The sequence below is a fragment of the Mirounga leonina genome, unplaced genomic scaffold (genome assembly GCF_011800145.1).
Source record: "Mirounga leonina isolate KUSES-001 unplaced genomic scaffold, KU_Mleo_1.0 Mir_454, whole genome shotgun sequence".
NCBI classification, from domain to species: Eukaryota; Metazoa; Chordata; class Mammalia; order Carnivora; family Phocidae; genus Mirounga; species Mirounga leonina.
In genome coordinates, this window is record NW_023270763.1 from 3,836,957 (window position 1) to 3,860,077 (window position 23,121).

Here is a 23,121-nt window from a genome sequence, read left to right on the forward strand (position 1 = left end):
GAGGACGAGGAGGAGGAGGACGAGGACGAGGAGGACGAGGACGAGGACGCCCTGGAGCTGGAGGCGCTGCAGTCCCGGCCGCCGCCCTGGCCCTCCTCCTCCCCCTCGGTCTCGGAGCTGCTGCTGCCACCGCTCTCGCTGCTGCTGCCACCGCTCTCCGACTCCTCGGCCCCGTCCTGCTCCGCCTGGCCCTGGTCCGGGCTCTTCGGGGTGCCCGCGTCCTCGCACTCGAGCCCGCCCCCGGGCTCCTGGGCCAGGTCGCCATCCGCGGCCTTGGGCCGGGCGGCCTTGGGCTCGCCGCCGCCCGCCGCCGGGGGGTAGCTGCCCAGGCCCAGGAGGCCCTTGGGCTCCTGCCAGCCCCCAGCCCCCGGGTCCTCCCGCAGGAGCAGGGCCTCTTTGGCCTTCTTGCTTTTGGGCGACGTCACGCCCTCGTGGTCCAGCTTGACGAGCAGCTCGGCCTCCTCCCCGGGCCTCCGGGGGCCCTTGGGGGCCGCCTCTTCGGCAGCCCGGGCCTTCTTGGGCTTGGGCCGGGTGGCGGGCATGGTGATGGGCATGGTGACAAGGGGGGCGGGGGCCAGGACCGCAGCGGGGGCCGGCAGCTCGCCAAAGGGCTCAGGAGCCGGGCAGCTGGTGAAGGTGGACGGCGCCGGGCTGGGCTGTGGGGGCGCTGGCCGAGCCTTGGGGGCTTTGGCCCGCTTGTCCACGGGTTCTGGGGGGCTCTTCTTGGAACTCGGGGTGCTGATCGGCTCCAGGGCCAACGGGGTACTGGGGACCTCCTCTGTTGGGCCCCCCTCCTCCAGGACAGCGGCTCTATCTAGGAGAGAGAAGGAAAAAGCTTCGGTGAGGCCAGGGCCAGGGGCTTCCCAAGCCAGAAAGCCCTGTTTCCAGCCTGGCCCTGCCCGTTCCTGAGCAGCACCCACTCTGGGCTCTCAAGTCACTGTCATCATAGAAGTGGTGACCCCAACGTGGTTCCCCGGCCATCTCGGCTCCTAGCACTTGTCCCTGAATGCTGGAGTGAACCCCCTGGCTAAACCTCTGCTCTGCCCCCGACAGACCAACGTGCCTCCCAGAGCCTCGGTTTCCCAGTCTGTCACATGGTCCAAGTGGCCCTGCGACCAAGTCCCCACAGAGGTGTGCAGCCCGTCCCCAGCCATTCCCACACCTGCCCTTGTGCCTCGGCCGAGCAGGGGCCGACATACCACTCTTGGCTTTGGTGCTGGGTTTCCGCCCACGCCCTCGTGCCTTAGAGCTGGGCTCCTCAGACCCTGGCGTGCCCCCATCTTTGCTGTCCCCGGTGTCTTTGCTGGTCTTCCGGCTGCGGCGCTTGGCACTTGGCACCAGGAGGGCTGGGGATGGCTCCGCACCTGCAGAGCAGGACAGATGGTGGCTCAGGCCTGGGTCTCTGCTCTCCAGGCGGCCCGAGCATCCTCTGTGACGGCAGGCGGGGGCTGGATAACCCCATCGCTGACCCCACTTGGCCTGCCTGCAGGGGCTGCACAGTTGGGGAGGGCAGCCCCATCTGCAGGTGTGCACTCGGGTGTGTGCACGCACAAAAAGCTCCATGCGGGCTCCTCGAATGAACGGACTGGGTGGAGCTGAGCCAAGATCCCCCCTTCCACCTGGAGAATGCCCAACCACTGAGCCCCAGAAGTCAGGCAGTCCTGCCTCTAGTCATGGGACCCTGGAAGTCACTCCCCTCCTGGAACCCAAGCTTCGTGTTACACGCAGGACCGAGGCAGGAATTCAGTGGTCTCGTGGACATGGGGAGCATGGAACATTCAGTAATGGTGACTGACCAGCCTCGACGCAGGCCTGGGGAGCCCCGGGAGCCCCTCCCTGATGCCCACTCTGGGAGCCCCAGCCACGGTTCCTGCCATTGCCATCCCATGGGTGTAAATGGTCCAAACGGTGGCCAGCGCCCAGAGCCGGGCTCACAGGGGAGCCAGGCGTGGACGTGGGGGTCATCCCCCGCCCCCCGGGCAGCAGGGCTGGCACTCACACTGGATCTTATAGTCAGGAGGCAGAAGGCGGATGTGGGAGAGAGGGATCCTCCCCGTGTCCCCGTCATCGAACTCCACAGTGATGAGGTCCCCATCATCCTCAAGACCGAGCAAGCCTGTTGGCAAAGGGGCAGAGTCAGGGAGGCCAATGGACCCCGTTCTCGGAGGGGCACAAGGCGAGCAGAAACCAGCCGGTAAGCAGCACTGGGCTTGAGATGTGCAAGGGCAGGTACACAGTGGGGCAGAATGTGAGCTTCAGAGCATGCGGTCCCAGCAGGAGCACCAGCACTCCCATTCCGGCATCCTGACTCCCCCCCAAGCAACAGGGGAGAGGCAAGGGCGGGCACCCTAAAGGACAGAGGGAGCAGGCGAGGGGCTGGCGGCAGGTGGGAGCACGGCGTTTCACACCCATCTGCTCTCAGGGGCCTGGAGGGAGGCCGGTTTTCACAAGGGAGCCCCACAAGGCTCAGGCCCAGGAGGCACCCAGCACCTCTGAAGGCAGGGGTCAGGGGACCCCAACACTGGACAGGCTGAGGGTGTAGGCCTGGGGTTCAGCAGAGCTGGGTGGTGACCCCCACCCCGCTCCCACACGCAGATGCCCGGCCGGACCCCGAGGACAGGGCCGTGGGTGGTGTGCCTGCCGGCAGCAGGCGCACCCCAGGTACTGGGACCTGGGGTCCCCACAAAACAAGCCTGGCCACGCACACGGTTTCCAATCCACTTCCTAGGGACCACCAGGGCCGAAAGGACAGCCTCCCAGAAGAGGCAGACGCGGGCCAGAGAGGTCAGGGGAGGCTGAAGAAAGCGCACAGGACCCCCTTAGAGGGAGGAAGGGGGACTCAGGAAAGGGAGCTGGGGAGACCCGACATGGAAACAGTACATTCTCCGAGAAGTTTAATAAAAGGTAACACAGATACAAGCAACAGCAGATGAAACAAAATAATATAAAAACAAGGACACAAACGTTCAAAAAAGAAAAAGAAAGAAAGAAAGAAAAGATTCAGAGAATAAGAAAAAACTCTTAGGAATTTCTTACATGACAGTAGGAATTTCAAAAATTCAAGAGAATGGAAGGGCCAGAAGGACAGGGTTAGCCAAGGAAACCTCCCGGGAGGTAGAACAAAACGGTGAAGAAACAGACAACCGACAGGAGAAAAGATACAGGCGCCGCGGGCGGCCCACGGGGGTCAGGGCAGGCGCCAGGCACTGGGGACATTTGCTTCAGAGCCTCCGCCCCCAAGTCCCCAGCAGTGCACACACACGGACACGGAGACACACACACACACACACACACACACGAAATTCCAGCTCTAGGAATAATGAGAACATCCTAACAGTTTCCAGAGAGAAAAAGCACGTCTACAAAGACCTGGCTGTAATCATGGCATCGAACTTCTCAGACAACCTCGGAAGCCGGGTAACAACAGACTGGTGACTCTGAAGCGGTGACGGAAAATCATTTCCAACCCAGAATGTCTCCCCAGCTCAATGCCTGTAGCAGCACTGGGAATGAGGCAGAGAAAGACACGGGCGTGGCCCAGGAGCCGGAGAGATGGAGTTCTCAGAGCGATGACCAGGGGAGCCCCTAGGATGACCCCATCGTGGTCCAGGGGGACAGAAAGCGCCAGGGCTCCCGATCACGATGAACTGTTACCACAGGCAGAGGCCCTCCTGCCCGGCACCCCCGCTCCCACCTTCTGCGTCTACATGGACACTGGGTGGCCGTGGGGTGCGCCGCACGGGCCAGCTGGTCGGGGTGATGGGTGTTTTTTTTAACGTAATGAACATCCACATCCCCATCTCCTGGAAGTGTGGGGTCTGCAACAGCTAAGGGGGGTGCTGTTCGAGCATCTGCTGTGTCTGTCTGTCTGAAACCTGTACCTGCACCTTCTGGGGCTCCTGTTATTTTTTTTTTTTTTTAAAGATTTTATTTATTTATTTGAAAGAGAGAATGAGAGAGAGAGCATGAGAGGGGGGAGGGTCAGAGGGAGAAGCAGACTCCCTGCCGAGCAGGGAGCCCGATGTGGGACTCGATCCAGGGACTCCAGGATCATGACCTGAGCCGACGGCAGCCGCTCAACCAACTGAGCCACCCAGGCGCCCATGGGGCTCCTGTTATTTTCGTCGGCCTAGCTCCCAATCTCTTACTCTGCTAACAGCACCCCAACTTTCCCGGGGGGCCACCGTCCCCTCTCCCGGTCCACATGTGCAATCAGAAAGCCGACCTCGCTCGTTAAGTGTCGGGGATGAGACCCACAGCAGTCAATGAAATCCGCGTGACCCAAGCCGGCCACGCAGGCTCCACCCCAGGACTTCGATGGGGATCGAGAGACTTGCCCCAATGCCAGGATTTGGTAAGACGGCGGCCCCCCAAGGAGCCGGGTGTGAAGCCAGCCCGACGGGAGCGGCCTGAGGCCACCGCGTGAACCGGGCCGGCCCAGAGGCCCCGTGAGTTGCAGCTACGCGAGCCGGCACCACCGTTTCTGCACCGTAGGGGCTGGGGCTCGACCGAATGCGCCAAGAGGAGGGGGCTGCCGGGGAGGGCGTGGGGGCGCCTCACCTCGGACCACGGTGCCCGGATACAGGCAGCGATACTGCTGGCTCCAGTAGGCCGCGATTCTGGTCCCCTGCGGCAAGAAGCGGGTGGAGGCCGGCCTCACGTCGTTGATCTGGGGAAGCCAAGCACTGAGCGCCAGGGGGGACGAGGGACGGCCCGGCCCCCATCCTCTCAGGGGCCCCACCGCCCCAGCCCCTCACCGCCTCCTGCAGCAGCTGCTCCAGACAGTAGATGTGGGGCCGGTTCCCGCGTTCGCCCTCCACCACCACACGGTATCTGCAAGGCCACGGCACGTACGGGGTGAGGGGACAGACCCGTGGACCTCCCCAGAGGGACCCCTCACCTCAACTCCTGGCCCCCCGGGTGTGACGTCGGAGCTTGGGGGTTTGCTGACGCCCTATATGAACCCGGGGCAAGTCTCTCCCCTTCTGGGTCTGTTTCCTCCCCTGTACAGCGAGGGGTGGCGGGTCCAAGAGAGGCCAGCACATCCTGGGGGCTGACCATGCCCCCCCAGCCCTCCCACAGAGAGCACTGCCCGCCCGGGGCCATTCACCCAGCTCAGAGAAGCAAAGCCACCTGCCCCCAGAGGACCGGCGCCCTGGACACGGGACCAGCTGAGGGTCTTCGGGCCCTGAGCCCGGCGCTGCTCCCAGCCCAGTCCCCCAGGTCCCCACTCACATGTCCGGTGAGTGCACCGTCTGCACGTGCCCGGCGTACAGCAGCTTGTCGTCCATGGGGATGAGCACACGCAGGCCGTCCTTCAGTTCGTCCTTGTCGATGATGCAGGAGCGCGGAGCTGCAGGGGGATCGGCAGTGAGGCAGGGCTGGAGCCAGGGGACAGCCGGGAGACCTGCCCTCCCTGCCCCCCACCTCTCCTCCCCCCCCCTGCAGGCCACGTGTGTGCACACATCCACCCATGTGCCCAGACAGGCCTCATGCAGGGACACACAGTGGGGCCCTGAGCAGCATCCCCCATCCTGACCCAGGCCTCCAGAAAGATCCCAAGCGGGAAAGAAGCGGGGGTGACAGCCTGCACGTGCTGCCCATCCTCTACCCCAAAGACCACCACCCTTCGGGCCTGGGCAGGAGGCTCCAGGTCATCGGCCCCCACTGCTACCCCTTCTGCCAAACCTCCAGGACTTTCCACCTGGAATGCCACTGGTCCTGGCGGAAGCCAAACTCCCCTAGCCAAACTTCCCCAGCGAGGCTGTCCGCGCTCACTGCCCCCCACCCCACCTCCCGGCCTGTCCTCATTCCAAAGCTGCCTCCACCCTTGGCTTTCAAGTCGCCTGCTCCTGACACCCCAAATCCAGACACTCCTCAGTTTTCCTCCGCCAGACTCGGCCATACTGTTTTGGACTCCTGGGCCCACCCTTCCTGCCCCGCGGGACCTTGAACCCGGCCCCACCCTGCTGTGACCAGGCTGGAGAAACCCGGACAGCTCACCAGGGTGGACAGAAGGGCCAGCCCGCATGTCCATCGCCGCCTGCACCCACATCCCTGCCACAGCCTCACCGTGGGTGTGTGGACTTCCCACCCCTCGACGCAGAGTGTGGCCACGTGACTCTCTGGCCAATGGCACGAGGGAGGAGGGATCAAGTGCCGATTCTGAACCTAGGCCTTAAGAGGCCTCGTCAGCTCCCACCTGCCCTCACGGGCCTCTGGCAGCATGGCCACGGAGCAGAGCAGTCCCGCGAGCCATCCCGCTGCCCTGCAGACAACTGAGCCACAGACGCCTGCTGCCATCTACCGCTGAGGGGCTGTTTGTTACACAGCAACAGCAGAGGACACACTCGCGACCAGGCGATGACGTTCCGCAGCTCTGCTCGTCCTCTTCTCTGCACCTGCCCCACCCAATCACGTCCTCAGCCTCTCCTCCCAGCTCCGGACCCCTGGGCCCAAGTGCCAAGCACCTGTCGCTTCCTGGGGCTGTCGGCCAGGCACCCCAGACTCCAGCCAGCAAAGCACGGCACGGGATCGCCCCCGGCTCCATCCATGCCCACCCTACCACCACCCGTCCGCACCCCTTCTCATCTGCTCACACAGCCCACCCAGCCCACAGCCCCTCTCTCCCTCGCAACAAGCCCAAACCCACCCACCTCCCACCGTGCTGCCCCTGGTGCTGCAGCCCACCATCGCCCGCCGGGATCCCCACAGGGGCCTCCTACCTGGACTCCCTGTCCCCCTCAGGGACCCCAATCTGTCCTCGACAAAGCAGTCAGAGAGCACTTTCCAAACCTATCTGACCGCACTGACTTCCACTTACAACCTCTGGCAGCTTCTTGTTTTCAGTAGGGCAAAGACCAGACTCCGCCCACGGCCCCCGAGACTGGGCCATCTGCCTCCTCCCCCCACCAGCTTGCCAAACTGGCCTCTCCCGGTTCACCTCAGACACCAGGCCCCTGCACGCGCTCACTCCCTGGGGCCTCGGCCCCTGCACCCCCACGCTGCCAACCAGAGCCAAGACGGCATCGCGGGTACTTACCCGGAGTCAGCGGCCGCTCCACGGCCCCGCCGCGAGGCAGGTGCTCATCCTCAGAGAAGCTCGAGTCCTGGTTGGGCTCGAAGTCCTCCTCGGCAGCCATGCTCTCCATCAGCTTGCTCACGGCTCCCCCCTTCCCCCGATTCTGGGGACAGAGCAGAGCAGGCCAACGGCTTAGGACGCACCATGCCAAGTCCTGCTGCTTAGGACCCTCCCTGGAAACCCGGGGTCACAGTCAGGCCACAGGGGCACCTGCCACATGTGCAGCGGGGGTCCAGCTGGCCTCACCCCACAGGCCAGAGGGAGGGCAAAATGGGGCCGCAAGCCGGATGACCAAGCCTGCACGTGCTGAGGCAGCACATCGGGACACACAGTGGGTCTGAGGACAAACAGCCTGGCCAGGGGAGAGACGGCGCGGGCGCTAGGCACACCAGCTCACCCCCGTCTTGGGGTTCCCACGGGGACCTCGCTCTTGGGCACGGCGAGCCTTACCTCCTTCTTCACCTCCTTCCCTTTGGCCTTGGCCTTGCTCCTCTTGGCAGTGGCCGGGGAGCTGGTATGGGGAGCCCGGGCCTCGGGGGGCAGGGCGGCAACACGGGGTGGGGGCAGTGCGGCCCCTGAGCCGGCCTCCTTCCCCTTCTTCTTCTGGGTGAGGAAGCAACAGAGGAGCCATCAGAGGCCGCCCTCCCCCACCACTCGCCCTCCAGGGAGAGGAACAGAACAGCTCCCTCCCCTCCCGCACGTATGTTTGTTCTTAATCTTAATTGTTTTATTACTACTATATGTTGCTACTTGTAAAAAGAAAAAAAAAAGGACCCAAGTGCATATGGGCGCAACTTCCTCTCCAGTGCATCCTATCAAGTACACAGCGCTAACTAGAATCACTACCGGCTACCCGGCACATCCTTCCAGAACTTTCCACCAGCACGTACGACCATACAAACACACAGGCTATGCAGACACATTTGCACACATGGTACTTTTTTTTTTAAAAACACAGATGAGAATTTACCAAAAGTCCTGCTTTGCAACGTCCCCCCCCAAGTATGTCTGAGATACACAGAGACCGCCTTGCTTCAGCAGCTGCTCATGCGCAGCTGTGTGTGTGTGTGTGTGTGTGTGTTGGGGGGCAGGGCGCAGGTCATTTATAACCACCCCCCAATGATGGATGCACAGGCAGCATCTTCCAAGTGATGCCACAGAAACAGGACAGTACCGGTCAGTTCCTCAGGCATGTTCCAGAAGGAGCAGGCAAAACCCTCCGACTGCCTCTGGGGCGCCCCAGCAGTGAGGGGAGAGCCACGCCCATCCCGGCTCCAAGCTCCCCCAGGGACGGTCCCCCGTCCCTGTCAGTGGCGCGTGGAAACTGGTCCCAGAGGGCCGAGAGTGCCCCCACCAGGCTTCGTGCATCAGAGCAGAGCACTACCAACAACCTGGCCGTCCTGGGACCTTCGGTAAACACTGGTGCATCACAGATCCAGTTACAAGCTTTCAGGCCCGCGGCGGCAGTGGGAAGAACAAAGTGGGGGTACTTGGTGTAAGAAGCAAGCTCAGGCTACGGGTCTGCACGACCCAGGGGTGATGGGCGGGCGGCAGGGTCGGGCGGGGGTGAGGGTCACTTTATGTTTTTTAAAAGACACATTCCTGAAACAAAACAACCAAGTCCAGGGACCAGAGGATGTGGGAAATGGAAGAAAAAAAAGAGAATCCCGGGCAAATGTTAAAAAAGACCACAGCGGAAGTCACGTCCACAGCACAAAGCACCGTAAGGGACAAAGCAGATGATGGTACAGGGATAGAAGGTATTCGGTGTGGATCACCATTTGCAGGGGGAAGAGATAGACATTTTCTCGTTTCGGATGCATGCCTTCATCCTGTTCACATTTCTGAAATTAGAAGGCATCCTGGGGGTTGAAGGAACGTCTGTCATGTGGTTCTGTGCCTTTTCCCCCAAACATCTGTTGTAAATAGCTCATCCATCCATCGTGCACAGGGGACAGAAAGACAAGTTCTGAACGGACTTGTATTTTCTTCCTTTTCTGCAACCTCCAAATCAGTTCCAATCAGACAACTACCGATAACTGTTTCTTTCCCATTGACCAGAAGCCCCTTTCTGGGAACCTTATTTTTTTTTAATAAGAAAAGAACTCCAGGGGCACCTGGGAGACTCAGTTGGTTGAGCATCTGACTCTTGGTTTTGGCTCAGGTCATGATCTCAGAGTCCTGAGTTCAAGCCCTGCATTGGGCTCTGTACTCAGCGGGGAGTTTGCTTGAGATTCTCTCTCTCTCTCTCTGCCCCCCCAACGTAAAATAAATAAATAAATAAAAATCCTTTAAAAAAAGGTAAAATAAGGCTGATGGAAAATGGGAATGTAGAAGTCTAAAAAGGACACGGAAAGTGTATCTCACAGAACTACGAACAGTGGTTGTTCCTGGGGTGATTTCATGGGTATCTGATTTCTCCTTTCGTTGACAATTAGCCTGTTCTGTTCTAGTCTTTCACTGTGTCGTCAGAAGGCTGGGGTTGGGTGAGCCCCCTGCCTCCCCCCCGACACAGGGTGCCGCATCTTGGCAAAGGGCCCAGGGGCCAGTGTGGCCCGGGGGGGTGTTCAAAGCTCAGCTTGGATGATCGTTAGCAGCCGTGACCTTGGGAGGGTGACAAGGCCACCTGTAAAGTCCAGTTATATGAGTAACCTACCTCACAGGGTCTCGTGATACAGGGACATGGTAAGAAATATATACTCGGTCTCTGCCCCAGTTCCTGACCCAGAGCTCCTAAGCCTCTTGGAATTTCCTGGATCATAGGAGCGTCTTTTGTCCTAACGAGGTGACTACGGGTAAGTCCCTAGCTAGCCCCAGGATGAGGGCCGCTCACCAGAAACACCAAGCCAGGAGGAGAAGCCACGAACTCTGAGCTCCACCCCGCATCCTCTGGAGAGGGGAGAGGGTCCAGAGACTGAGTTAATAATCAATCCTGCCCAAGAGATGAAGTCCCCAGTCCCTTGCCCTGGACATCTCTTCCGTCTGGCTGTTGCTGAACTGTCTGCTTCCTGAAAACCAGTCATAGGAAGGAAAGAGCCTCCCGGGTTCTGTGCATCCCTCTGGTGAATTATTGACCCCAACAGTGGGTCCTGGGAACCCCCGCTACACAGCTGGTGCGTCCGTCAGGAGCTCAGGGACAGTGGGGGTGGGCTGGGGACACGGCCCTCCGCCAACTCCAGGGAGTCGGTGCCAGAGGGTCGTGAGCAGACAGAACAGGTTTCCCTTTACCAATGAAGGACGTACGGGGGTAAAGGGGTCAGAGCCTGCCTGGGCCCCACCGTGGACCACCTGGTGAGATCATGAGCATTGAGCATTCCATAGTATTCCAGCACCTTCCCTCCAAGGCCTGGGGAAAGCTGAGAGGGCTTCAGCCATGGACAGACAGGTGCGGAGGACCCGCGAATACGGCCCCCTCCTCACTAGCGCCCAGTACGGGAAATCAGTACCGGGTCTCATCCCTCACCACGATGTCCTCTAGATTGTCCCTGTTATCCGAGAGATCATCCTCCATCAGGGTCGGGGGTGGGGAGGCCTGACTCAGAGGCCACTGCCGAGCGCCGGCTGTTGGGACTGAATGCAAGCACCCAAAGGGAGGACAGATGGCCACAAGGTTCCTAGCGGCCTGCGCAAGGAGGGGAGCAGGTCTGCCCGTCCTAGAGTGCTCAGAAAGCAAGCGGTCTCCAGCTGGGGAGCCCAAGCAGAGAATTCAGGGAGTTATGACTTCCACTCACTTCTGAAGAGCTGAGATTCTCCTACAGCTGTGGGTGGAGGCCACGCACCACAGTAGGACCGGCAGCGTCCGACTTTGTCACCGACAGAATCACCGTTACGTAGCGCATGACTGTTACCACAGAGACCCTGACCTACGGTTCACGCTCAGCACTTGAGTGACGGCACCTACTCGACCCGGCAACGGGCATCCGTATCAGAGACCTTCTTCAAGAGGCACACGGAGCGCCTCTGTATCACAAGCGGGGGGTTCGGTATTTTGATAACTGCACGTCAGGATCGCTGTTTTCCTTTGGGGTCCCTGCACCTCACTCCCACAACAGAGTGTGACCCCGAGACGGGAGGGGAGGGCGCCTCTGTGAGGGATGGGTGCTCAGCGCCTCTGAGCCCAGGTCCCCGGGCAGCGGGTGGCCCCTGCAGCTGGGGGGAGCAGGGCCCGGCAGTCGGGTCCCTTCCCGCCGCCCCCGCCCCCGCACAGAGCCCCTACCTTCCTGGGGTCCTTTCTGTCCTTGGCACGGCCGGTGTCCTTGCGAGGGCTCAGCGGGCCACCCTTGCCGCAGCGGCTGGGCTTGGCAGCAGCGGGGGCAGCGCTGCTGGGGGCTGGGGCGGCGGCCGAGGCGTCGTGCAGGAAGATGCGCTCGCTACGCCGCCGCGTCCACAGGTCGTCGTCGCTGGCCTCGGGCCCTGCCTCGAAGCCGGGCTCCTTGGCACCCCGCAGCTTGCGGGCCTTGCGCCCTTTCTCTGCCGCCAGCTTGGCCTTGTCGGGGCTGGTGGGGCCGGGGCCCCGGGCGCTGGGCGCAGGTGAGGCCAGGGAGGGGCCTGGCTCCCCCAGTCCCTTCTTGGGCCGCAGCAGCCCGGCAGGCGACCGCTTCCGCACCTTGACCTCACTCTCCGAGTCGGTGTACTCAAACTCCGTGCCTGGATGCGGGACGAGGGCAGGGGCTGTGGACAGGGGCTCCCGGGACCCCCACTTCCCACCCACCCAGACGCCCTGGCCACCAGCAGAAGGCCACAGTCCCACTCCTCCTCCAAGGGAGGCTTCTCATTTCCAGGAGAGGAACCTGAGGCCCAGAGGAGGAGGGGGAGGACTTGCAGGGCCACACGCCTGTGAGTGGCAGGTCCTGCTGGCCCCACTACTGGCCCGAACCTCGCTCCCGCACCCCCCTCCACCGTCGCTGCCCAGACTCTGCCGCCTCCCCCCAAGAACATCATCTGGGAACGTGAAGATTCCTGCCTGGCCCCATGTGAGCTTCCCCTCTGCCTCCTGTGTGCCCCGTGGGAATCCCAGAAGCCAGGGCAGGCTGGGGAGGGCCTCAGGGAAGGCAGGTGGAAAGCCCACATGAAATCCCCGAGCCTGGCGGCGAGGGGCCTCTCCTCCACTTCCTGGAGCCACTTCTCAGAGCTGGGAGGTCCCTGGCACCCACTCCCTTTTAGAGGGTAGGCCTCACCAGAACTCACACAACCATGGGGCCCGGCCCCCTCCTGTCACCCTTGAGGCTCGTCCCTTCCCACAGACAAGGGGCCAGGCTCCATCCAAACCCTGGAGCTGCTGGGCTCCTTTACACACAAACCTCTCTCCAATGCCCAGTTGTGCTCCATCCCTTCAAACCTGCAGGCCTTTGCTTTGCTGGCCCCTGAAGCACCATCTCTCTCCTGGCCTCTACCTGGAAACCTGCAGTCTCCTATCTGAGAAGACCTGCTCGGCACCCTGGTGAATCCTCTGTCCACACCTCCAGCACCACGGGCACATATCCCACTGTCGGGTTCCCGCCCTCGTCTGCCGATCCTGTCCTGCTCGGCCCCCCAGAAGCAGATCCCCAATTCACTACCCCAGGCCTCCTGACCCCTGGGTAGCCAGCATCCCGCCCACAAGGGCTCCTCTGAGAGGCCCAGCCCCATCGCCTAACAGATGTAGCCGCTGTAGCAGGGCCGGGCTGGGAAGGGGCGCACTCCGTGGGAGGGAGCCACTGGCAAAGCTTAACGATCCCATTAATTAATCTTTTGTTAACAGACTTCCCACTGCACAGGGAGGCAGCTGGGGGCTTTCATGGCTGATTAGGGTGTAGGCCATAAAACGCAGGCTGGAGTTCTGCTGCTGGGTGTGACGGAATGAAGCCCCACCTGACACAGCTCCCTGTAGAAAACCGTCAGAAAACCTAGACCCAATCCAACATTGCAGGGGCGTCGCGTAAGGCACAGGACTGCTGGGTGGACAGGGTAGTGACGGACAGCGGACACTTGCTTGGAAGAGGGGAAGTCGGAACTGCGTGAGTAATGTCCTCTTGGAGGATAAATACCTGATGAGGCCAGTGGGGCAGCATGAACGGTGCCTCGGGGGGGAAGTGTTCTCTGGAGGGCCTTGGGGTGGGGACAGGCATGAAGCCGAGAGAGCAGGGAGCATGCGCCGAGGCCTCCCTGCCACACGGTGACACAGCAGGGAGTCGAGTCCGTGTCCCTGACTCCCACCCAGAGTCCTGTGCACCTGCCTCCTCCCCAAGAAATAAGGCAGTAAAGGAGGAACAGACAAGAAAAAGCACCAAAGATATAAAACAGAAGGGTAAGACATAAAGAGACTGAAAGTCAAAGGATGAAAAAGATATACCATGCAAATAGCAACCGAAAAAGAGCTGAACTGGCTACTCTAAATAGCGGACAAAACTGACCTTACGACAAAAACTGTTAAAGAAAGACATATTTAAATGATAAAATGGGGGCGCCTGGGTGGCTCAGTTGGTTAAGCAACTGCCTTCGGCTCAGGTCATGATCCTGGAGTCCCGGGATCGAGTCCCGCATCGGGCTCCCTGCTCAGCGGGGAGTCTGCTTCTCCCTCTGACCCTCCTCCCTCTCATGCTGTCTCTCATTCTCTCTCTCTCAAAAAATTAAAAAAATTTAAAAAATTAAAAAAATAAAAAAGTTAAATGATAAAATGGTTAATCCCTTAGGAAGATATAACAATTTATGAACATAGATGAACATAATCGGGAAACACGTAACAAAAGATTATACACCATGACCAAGTGAAATTTATTCTGGGAATAGAAGGTTGGTTCGATGCATAAGAAAATCAATGTAATGTACCATATTAATAAAGGACAAAAACCACACAAACACCTCGAAAGACACAGAAAAAGTAACAGACAAAACCTAACATTCTTTCATGATAAAATCACTCAAACTAGGAATAGAAGGAAACTTCCTCAACCTGACAAAGACGTCCATAAAAATTCACCACTAACATGATACTTAATGGTAAAAGAATGAATGTTCTGCCCCTATGATCAGAAGACAAAGATACCTGTTCTTGCCACTTCTTTTCAACATTATATGGAAGATTCTAGCCCAGGCAATTAGGCTAGAAGAAGAAAGAAAAGGTATACACATCCGAAAGGAAAAAATAAAACTATCTCTATTGGCAGATGAAATGATCTTACATTATAGAAAATACTAAAGAATCTACTAAAAACCTACTAGAGCAAATGAGTTCAGCAAGGTTGCAGGATACAAGATCAATATACAAAAATCAATTTTATTTTATACACTAGCAAGGAACACTCCAAAAATGAACTCAATTTACAATAGCATCAAAAAAATACTTACAAATTCAAAAGAAATGCAAGACTTGTACAGTAAAAACTATAAAACACTGTTGAAAAAAATTAAAGACACAAATAAATGGAAAGACATCCCATGTTCATGGATCAAAAAACATATATAAGATGCCAATACTCCCCAGTATGATCTATCAATTTAACACAATTCCTAATCAGAATCCCAGTGGGTTTTTTTGCATGAATTCACAAGCTAATCCTAAAATCCGTATGGAATGCAAGGGTCCCTGAGGCACCAAGACAGTCTTGAAAAAGAAGAACAAATATGGAGGATTCATATTTCCCAGTTTCAAAGCCTCCTACAATGATTCCTATGGTAATCAAGAGAGTGTGCTGCTGGTCTAAGAACAGACATACACACTGATGGACTAGAACAGAGGGTCTGGAAATAATCTTTCATATTTATGTTCCGTTGATTTTCCACAAGGGCACCAAGAGCATTCAATGGGGGAAGGATTTCTCAACACATGATACCAGGACAACTGGATCTCCACATGCAAAAGACCCCTACATTACTCCATACGCAAAAATTAACTCAAAATGGATCACAGACCTAAATATAAGTCACAAACCATAAAACTCTTAGGAGAAAACAGGACTAAATCTTTGTGACCTTGGGTTAGGCAATACTTTTTTTACATAAACCCCAGAAGTACAAGTGGTATATTTGGATTTCATCAAAATTTAAAACTTTAGACAACTTACAGAACGAAGGAGAAAAAATACTTGCAAACCATGTTTCTAATGAGAGAGTATAGCTAAATATACAAAGAACTCTTACTCAACAACAAAATGACAAACAACCCAATTAAGAAATAAGTAAAGAATTTAAACAGGCATTTCTCCACATACAAATGGCTACTAAGCATATGAAAGGATCCTCAACATCATCAGGAGAAATGCAAATCAAAACCACGATGACATACTACTGCAAGCCCACTAGAATGGCTTCCTCCCCAAGAAATAAGGCATCATCAAAAAGACACATAATAACAGGTACTGGGGAGGAATTGGGGAAGAAACTGGAACCCTCACAGACTGCTGGTGGAAAATATAAAGTGGTGCAGCCACTCTGGAAAACAGTTCGGCAGTTCCTCAAAAGGTTAAACATCAAGTTACCAAATAACCCGGCAATGTTACCCTTAGATTTGTAGCCAGAACTGAAAACATATGTATCTACAGAAAAACGTGTACATGAATATTCATAGCTGCCATTATTCATGATAGCCCAAAAATGGAAACAAAAAACAAAAAAAAGTAGATAAACAAAATGTGGTATATTCATAAAATGGAGTATTATTCAGCCATAAGGTCTGAAGTCACACAAGAAGAAATAGACAATCTGAATAGACTTTTATCTATTAAAGAAATTGAATCAATAATTAATAACCTTCTAAAACAGAAAATGCCAAGCCCAGATGAGTTCACTGTTAAACTTGACCAAACATTTAAGGAAGAAATTATACCAATTCTCTATAGGGAATTCTTGAGTTAGAAATTCTTCCTAACTCATTCTATGAGGCCAGAATTACTCTAATACCAAAACCAGACAAAGATACTACAAGAAAACTACAGACCAGTATCTCTCATAAACATAAATGCAAAAAATACTCAACAAAATATTAGCAAATCAAATCCAACAATGTATGAGAAAACATTATACACCACAACTAAGTGAGATTTATCCCCGTATGCAGGGCTTGTTCAACATTCAAAAATCAAAAATCAATTAATGTAATCCATCACATCAACAGGCCAAAGAAGAAAAATCTCATGATCATATTAATAGGTAGAGGGAAAGCATTTGACAAAATCCAACACGAGTTCATAATAAAAACTCTCAGTAAACTAGGAATAGAAGAAAACTTCCTCAACTTGATGAAGAACATCTATAAAAACCCTACATCACACTTACTGGTGAGAAACTAGAGGATTTCCCAGTAATATCAGGAACAAGGCAAGGATGTCCCTGTCACCACTCCTTTTCAGTATCATACTGCAAGTCCTTGCTAATGTAGTAAGACAAGGGGGAAAAAAAGCATACTGATAGGGAAGGAAGAAATAAAACTGCCTTTGTTCATAGATGACATAAGTGTCTATGTAGAAAACCTGAAAGAATCAACCAAAAAATCTCCTGGAATTGATTAGCAATTACAGCAAGGCCGCATTTTACAGCCTTCGTATATAAAAGTCGATCACTTTCCTACATACTAGCAATGAACAAGTGGAATTTGAAATTTAAAACAATACTGTTTGCGTTAGCACTCCCCAAAATGAAATACTTAGGTTAAATCTAACAAAATATGCACAAGCTCTATGGGATGAAAACTACAAAACTCTGAAAGAAGACTTTCCATGTTCATGGATAGGAAGACTTGATATTGTCAAGATGTCAATTCTTCCCAGTTTGAGCTATGGATTCAATACAATTCCACTCAAAATCCCAGAAGTGGATATCAATACACTAATGCCAAAGTTTATACGGAGAGTCAAGAGACCCAGAATGGCCAACTCAAGATGGAAGAAGGTCAAGGTCAGAAGACTGGAAGTACCTGACTGCAAGGCTTACTGTAAACCTACAGTAATCAAGACAGTGAGATATCGGCAAAAGAAAAGACAACCAGATCAATGGAACAGAAAAGAGCCCAAAAATAGACTCCCATTAATGTAGTCAAATAATCTTTAACAAAGGAGTAAAGGCAATACAATGGAGAAAGGATATGTCTTTTCAATAAATGGCATCGGAACCAGTGCAAAAAAGTGAATGTAGTGAATCTTACACCCTTTACAAAAATTAACTCACAATGGATCACAGGCCCAAAGGTAACACGCAAAATTCAAAAACCCCTAGAAGATAATGTAGGAGAAATCTAGATGACCTTGGGTCTGGCAGTGAATCTTTAGCTACAACACCAAACGCCCAATCCACAAAAGCTGGACTTCCCTAAAATTATACATGTCTGCTTTGTGAAAACACACCATAGAGAGAATGAAAAGACAAGCCATAGACTGGGAGGAAATATTGGCAAAAGACACACCTGATAAAGGACTGTTTTCCAAAATAGATAAAGAACTCTTAAAATCCAACATTAAAAAAACAACCCAATGTAGGGCGCCTGGGTGGCTCAGTTGGTTAAGCGACTGCCTTCGGCTCAGGTCATGATCCTGGAGTCCCGGGATCGAGTCCCGCATCAGGCTCCCTGCTCGGCAGGGAGTCTGCTTCTCCCTCTGACCCTCCTCCCTCTCATGCTCTCTGTCTCTCATTCTCTCTGTCTCAAATAAATAAATTAAAAAAATCTTTAAAAAAAAAAAAAAGAGGGCGCCTGGGTGGCTCAGATGGTTAAGCGTCTGCCTTCGGCTCAGGTCATGATCCCAGGGTCCTGGGATCGAGTCCCACATCGGGCTCCCTGCTCCTTGTGAGCCTGCTTCTCCCTCTGCTTCTCTCTCTGTCTCTCATGAATAAATAAATAAAATCTTAAAAAAAAAAAAGAAAAAGAAAAAAAAGAAAAAAAAAAAAAGAAAACAACCCAATGTAAAAAGTGGGTCAAAAATCCTAACAGACATGTCACCAAAATTACACAGATGGCAAATAAGCATACGAAAAGATGTTCCACATCATGTTATTAGGGAAATGCAAATACCACCACACACCTATTAGAATATCCAAAATCCAAAACACTAATCCTAAGTGCTGGCAGGGATGTGAAGCAACAAGATCTGTCATTCATTGCTGCCGGGAATGCAAAATGGTGCAGCCACTTCGGAAGACATCATGGCAATTTCTTACAAAACGAAACGGACTCCTACCATATAGATCCAGCAATCACACTCCTTGGTATTTACCCAAAGGAGTTGAAAATTTACGTCCACACGTAAAAAAAACTGCACACAGATGTTTATAGCTTTAGTCAAAACTGCCAAAACTTGGATGCCACCAAGATGACCTAAACGCCCTGGAGTATGTGAATGAATGAATGAATGAATAAATGAATGAACTGTGGTCCATCCAGATAATGGAATATTATTCAGAGCTAAAAAGAAACAAGCTATCAGGTCATGGAAAGACATGGAGGAAACTTTTATGCATACTATTAACGGAACGAAGCCAATCTGAAAAGACACCATGCTGTATGATTCCAACTACATGACATTCTGGAGAAGGCAAAACTATGGAGACAGAGTATCAGTGATTGCCAGGCATGCGAGGAGAGGAGAGAGACAAACAGGTGGGGTACAGGGGATTTTTAGGCAGTGAAACTGCTCTCTTTGACAGTGTAATGATGGCCACACACATTTGCCCAAACCCACAGATTCTACAACACCAGGAGTGAATCCTAACGTAAACTATGGATTCTGGGTGACAGTGATGTGTCGGTGTAGGTTCATCAGTGGTAACAAATGCACCACTGTGGCGGAGAATGTCGATAATGGGGGAGGCTGTGCATGTGTGCGGGGCAGGGGGTAAAGAGGAATCTCTGTATCTTCCTCTCAATTTTGCTATGAACCTCAAACTGTTCTAAAAAATAAAGTCTATTTAAAAAAAAGGAACAAAGTACTGATATATAACATGGATGAACCCTCAAACAATTGTAACAAATGAAAAGAAGCTAGACACAAAAGGCCACGTGTTATATGATTTCATTTATATGAAATGTCCAAATGTCCAAGATAGAGAAATGCATAGAAGACAGAGTAATGGTTGCCTAGGGTTGGGGGGGTTGGAAGAATATGGGGAGTGATATGAATGGGTATGGAGTTTCTTTGGGGGGGGGAAGGGATAAAAATGCCCTGAAATTAGATAGTGGTAATGGTTGCACACCTCTGTGAATACAAGAAAAGCGGGCGCCTGGGTGGCTCAGTCGTTAAGCGTCTGCCTTCAGCTCAGGTCATGATCCCAGGGTCCTGGGATCAAGTCCCGCATCGGGCTCCCTGCTCGGCGGGAAGCCTGCTTCTCCCTCTCCCACTCCCCCTGCTTGTGTTCCTGCTCTCGCTGTCTCTCTCTCTCTCTGTCAATTAAATAAATAAGTAAAATCTTAAAAAAAAAAAAATACAAGAAAAGCCATCAAATTGTACACTTCAAAGGGTGAATTTTATGTTATGTGAATTATATTTCAACAAAGCTGTTATTTCTAAAAAAGGGTAGATTCAAGCCTGACCATGTCAATAATTACATTAAATATTAATAGATTAATCACTCCAGCGAAATGACAGAGATTACAAAACAGATTAAAAAGAAGGACCTAGGGCGCCTGGGTGGCTCAGTAGGTTAAGCGTCTGCCTTTAGCTCGGGTCATGATCCCAGGGTCCTGGGATCGAGTCCCTCATCGGGCTCCCTGCTCTGTGGGGAGCCTGCTTCTCCCTCTCCTCTCCACTTGTGCTCTCTCTCTATCTCTCTCTCTCTCAAATAAGTAAAATCTAAAAAAAAAAGTTAAAAAAAAAAGGACCCAACTATAAGCTGTCTATAAGAGACTCACTTTAAATATGAAGACAAAGGTAAGATGACAGTAAATGACCAAGAAAAGATATACTATGCAAATAGGAAGCATAAGAAAGGAGTGACTGTCTACTACCAGATAAAAGGGACTTCGAAACAAAATATATTAAGAGATAGAAAAGAATACTTTGCAATGATAAAACGACCAACTTAACAGGCAATCATAAATGTATATATGTATACCCAACAAGAGAGCTTCAAACACATGAAGCAAACATCCACAGAATTAAATTATAAGGAGAAAGAAAATCCTGCAATCATAGCTGGACATTTTATACCCATCTGTAAGCAACTGATAAAACTAGACAAAAACTAGCAAAGATTCACAAGATCTTAACACTTCCAATCACATTGCCTTGCCTGATAGAAGTGAATGATTTACAGAACACTGTATATAATGACATCAGAAGATGCATTCTTTAAGTGTACACTACGAAATACCATATACCCTCAAATTTTTAAAGTTTTAAGAGATTGAAATTATACAGAGTATTTTCTCTGACCAAGATGGAATGACGTTAGAAATCAGTAGTAATAAAATAACCAGGTAACCCCCACCAATATTTGGAAAATAGATAATACTTCTAGTAATCATTGGATGAAAAGTAGAAATCACAAGATAAATTAAGAAATGTGTTGAACTGGGCGCCTGGGTGGCTCAGATGGTTGGGCGTCTGCCTTCGGCTCAGGTCATGATCCCAGGACACAGGGATCGAGTCCTGCATCAGGCTCTCTGCTCCTTGGGAGCCTGCTTCTCCCTCTGCCTCTCTCTCTCTCATGAATAAATAAAATTAAAAAAAAAAAAAAAAGAAATGTGTTGAACTGAGAGTAATAATGAAAACAGGACAACAGAAAATGCGTGAGGCGCAGCTAAAGCAAGGTTCAGAGAGAACTTTTAAGGTCTCCACAAGGAAAGAACATCCCAAGTTGATAACCTAAGGTTGCATGTTAAAAAATAGGAAATGGTTGGCAATTATACCCAAACAGAAGGAAGGAAATAATAAAGAGCAGAAATCAATGAAATTGGTAACTTCTAGCTACACTGATCAAGAAATACAGCAGAAACAAATTATTTGTATGGGCAATGAAAAAGGAAACATCACTATAGACCCCTCAGAGTTAAGAAGTATAAAAGGGGGAACTCTCTGCCAATACAGTTGACAACCTGGATAAAAAGCAGAAGATTGCAAGTTCTAAGACAGCTGGTGCATTTAGGGATGGGGATGGGGCCTGTGGACAGGATGATGCTGTCTGGGGAGCCACAGCCTGATGGTGGGGGATCAGACAGGTGGAATGTGACCACAGGGCGACAGGGAACCAGTCAGAGGTTCTCAGCAGAGAAGTGGTCTGATCAAGTTTGAGCTTTGAGGAAGAGCCCTCCAGCTGCTTAGGTATAAAGAACACCTGAGAGGGGTAGCCGAGAGGAAGGCCAGAGCCACTGCCCAGGGGAGCCAGGCCCAAAGCCCCCAGGGAACGGCGGCAGGATATGGAGGGGTGAGAGAGAGGGAGGAGGAAGGAGGAGGAGGTAGGGTCAGGGCCTAGAGACTGTGAGGCTGCCCCAGAGATGGGGTCCCGCCAGGCGGTACAGGCCATAGCAATGAGCTCTTGTCCTGTAGCCTGCAGGGCATGAAGCCAGGGGCAGCTGGAGGAGACCCGGGGGTAGAGCAGGGGAGCACCCAGTGCCCATTCTCCCTGTCCCAGCCCCTGCCAGAGGGTCTCACATGGACCCCGGAGGTTCAGGGAAGGGCAGGAAGGCCAGGCCGAGGACTTGGCCTGGCTGGAGCCAGGTGAGCTCACAGCCTGAACACACGTGAGACCATCTCAGTCCCCAGCACCCCACATGCAGCAGGGGTGGGTCCAGGAGGGGACACTTGGGCCGGTGAGAATGGGGGTGGGCCCAGGAGAAGGTCCCTGGTTTGTCTCAAGAAGGCAGGCATATGACTAGAGATGCAGAGAGGAAGGAAGCAGGGCCAGGACAAGGCCTAGCCTCCAGCCCGAGCCTTAGAGCCGGCTGTGTCCGTCAGCCTGTCAGGGAAATGGGACGGTAAGCCTGGCTAACAGTGACACGGCACGTGACCACCCCCGGTGACGACCTTCTCCAGGCCCCAACCCCAGGCCGCATGCCCATCTCACGAAGTGAACCGCCTCGAATGCGCAGGCTGAGAGAGCTTGCTTGTCCACTTCTCTGTGTACACTTAGCCGGTTCCCACTTCTCTCTCGGGGTTCAGGCTGGGTGTCGCCTACCTGGAGCAGCCTCCCTTGGGCTTCTACAGCCCCCCAGGGTGCAGACCAGGGGCAGATTTGCCTCTCTGCTTCCCGGAGCTGCCTATCACTGGGCACCTAAGGGGGGGAGTCAGGCTATGACTGGGGGAGTCAGGAACATGAACAGTGAAGGTCAGCCTACATAGCTTCTGGAACCCCCTCCTGGGGCAGGCCAGGCCCACATCACCAGTACCACTCTGCTCAGGATGGGGTTGGCCCACGAGGCATGGCTCCAGTGGCCCCCAGCTCTGCTCCTACCCTCCTCCAAGCCCGTTTCCGGTCTGCAGGATGGGGCAGCGGTGCCCCTGCATTCCACCTGCCGGTACTTACCCATCAGGTTCTGCCGCTCTTCCTTCTTCCGGGCCTTCTGCTTGGCCTCCAGCTGCACCACTGATAGGGACGGCCCCACTGTGGGGCTGGGGAGGGCGCTGGCTGCAAAGCGGGCCAGCAGGCCCAGCCCACTCTCCTCCAGGCCTGGCGACAGGGCCCGCTCCCGGGCCCCCAGCCTATAGCCGCTGGCAGCCTCGTCCTCCTCCTCCTCCAGCTCATCCTCCTCGTCCTCCTCCTCGGAGCTCTCATCTGGTGCAGAAAACAGGGGGCGAGTCAGAGCCTTGGCCTAGGCAGGTGCCGCCCCCCACCCCGCCCCTACTCGGCCCAAGCACCAGCGAGGGGTGCCACAGCTTCAGCCTAGCTCCTCACTCCTCATCAGCCGGGGGTGAATCCAATACTAGCCCATAAATCCCCCCCGATGACCCAGTGCCCCCATCAAAGCGAGACCAAGACGTGGGCATCCTGGACAGCCCAGAGGTGGTGGGCAGCGGCTTTGGGAACCAGAGGGTTTCTGTAAGGGGAACACCAACATGCACCTGTGCTGTGGGGAGGGGGACAGACACACGGACAAGGACTGGAGACAGCTCTCTCCACCAGCTCACGCACACACGCACACA

The 23,121-nt window shown here is 53.8% G+C and overlaps 1 protein-coding gene across 1 annotated transcript in view; it reads right to left on the bottom strand.

Annotated features, from left to right (window-relative positions):
- The window catches only part of TNRC18 (trinucleotide repeat containing 18), an 84,719-nt gene that overhangs the window by 5,764 nt on the left and 55,834 nt on the right, over positions 1 to 23,121 (bottom strand). The window contains exons 18-27 of the mRNA XM_034988302.1: positions 22,505 to 22,753; positions 11,298 to 11,728; positions 7,532 to 7,684; positions 7,043 to 7,184; positions 5,236 to 5,353; positions 4,758 to 4,833; positions 4,561 to 4,669; positions 2,000 to 2,116; positions 1,200 to 1,364; positions 1 to 814 (exon numbers count right to left, since the gene is read on the bottom strand). The exon at positions 1 to 814 is cut by the window's left edge and continues 466 nt beyond it. Of these exons, the coding sequence (XP_034844193.1) occupies positions 1 to 814; positions 1,200 to 1,364; positions 2,000 to 2,116; positions 4,561 to 4,669; positions 4,758 to 4,833; positions 5,236 to 5,353; positions 7,043 to 7,184; positions 7,532 to 7,684; positions 11,298 to 11,728; positions 22,505 to 22,753 (2,374 nt within the window). The remainder of the gene's footprint in view (positions 815 to 1,199; positions 1,365 to 1,999; positions 2,117 to 4,560; positions 4,670 to 4,757; positions 4,834 to 5,235; positions 5,354 to 7,042; positions 7,185 to 7,531; positions 7,685 to 11,297; positions 11,729 to 22,504; positions 22,754 to 23,121) is intronic.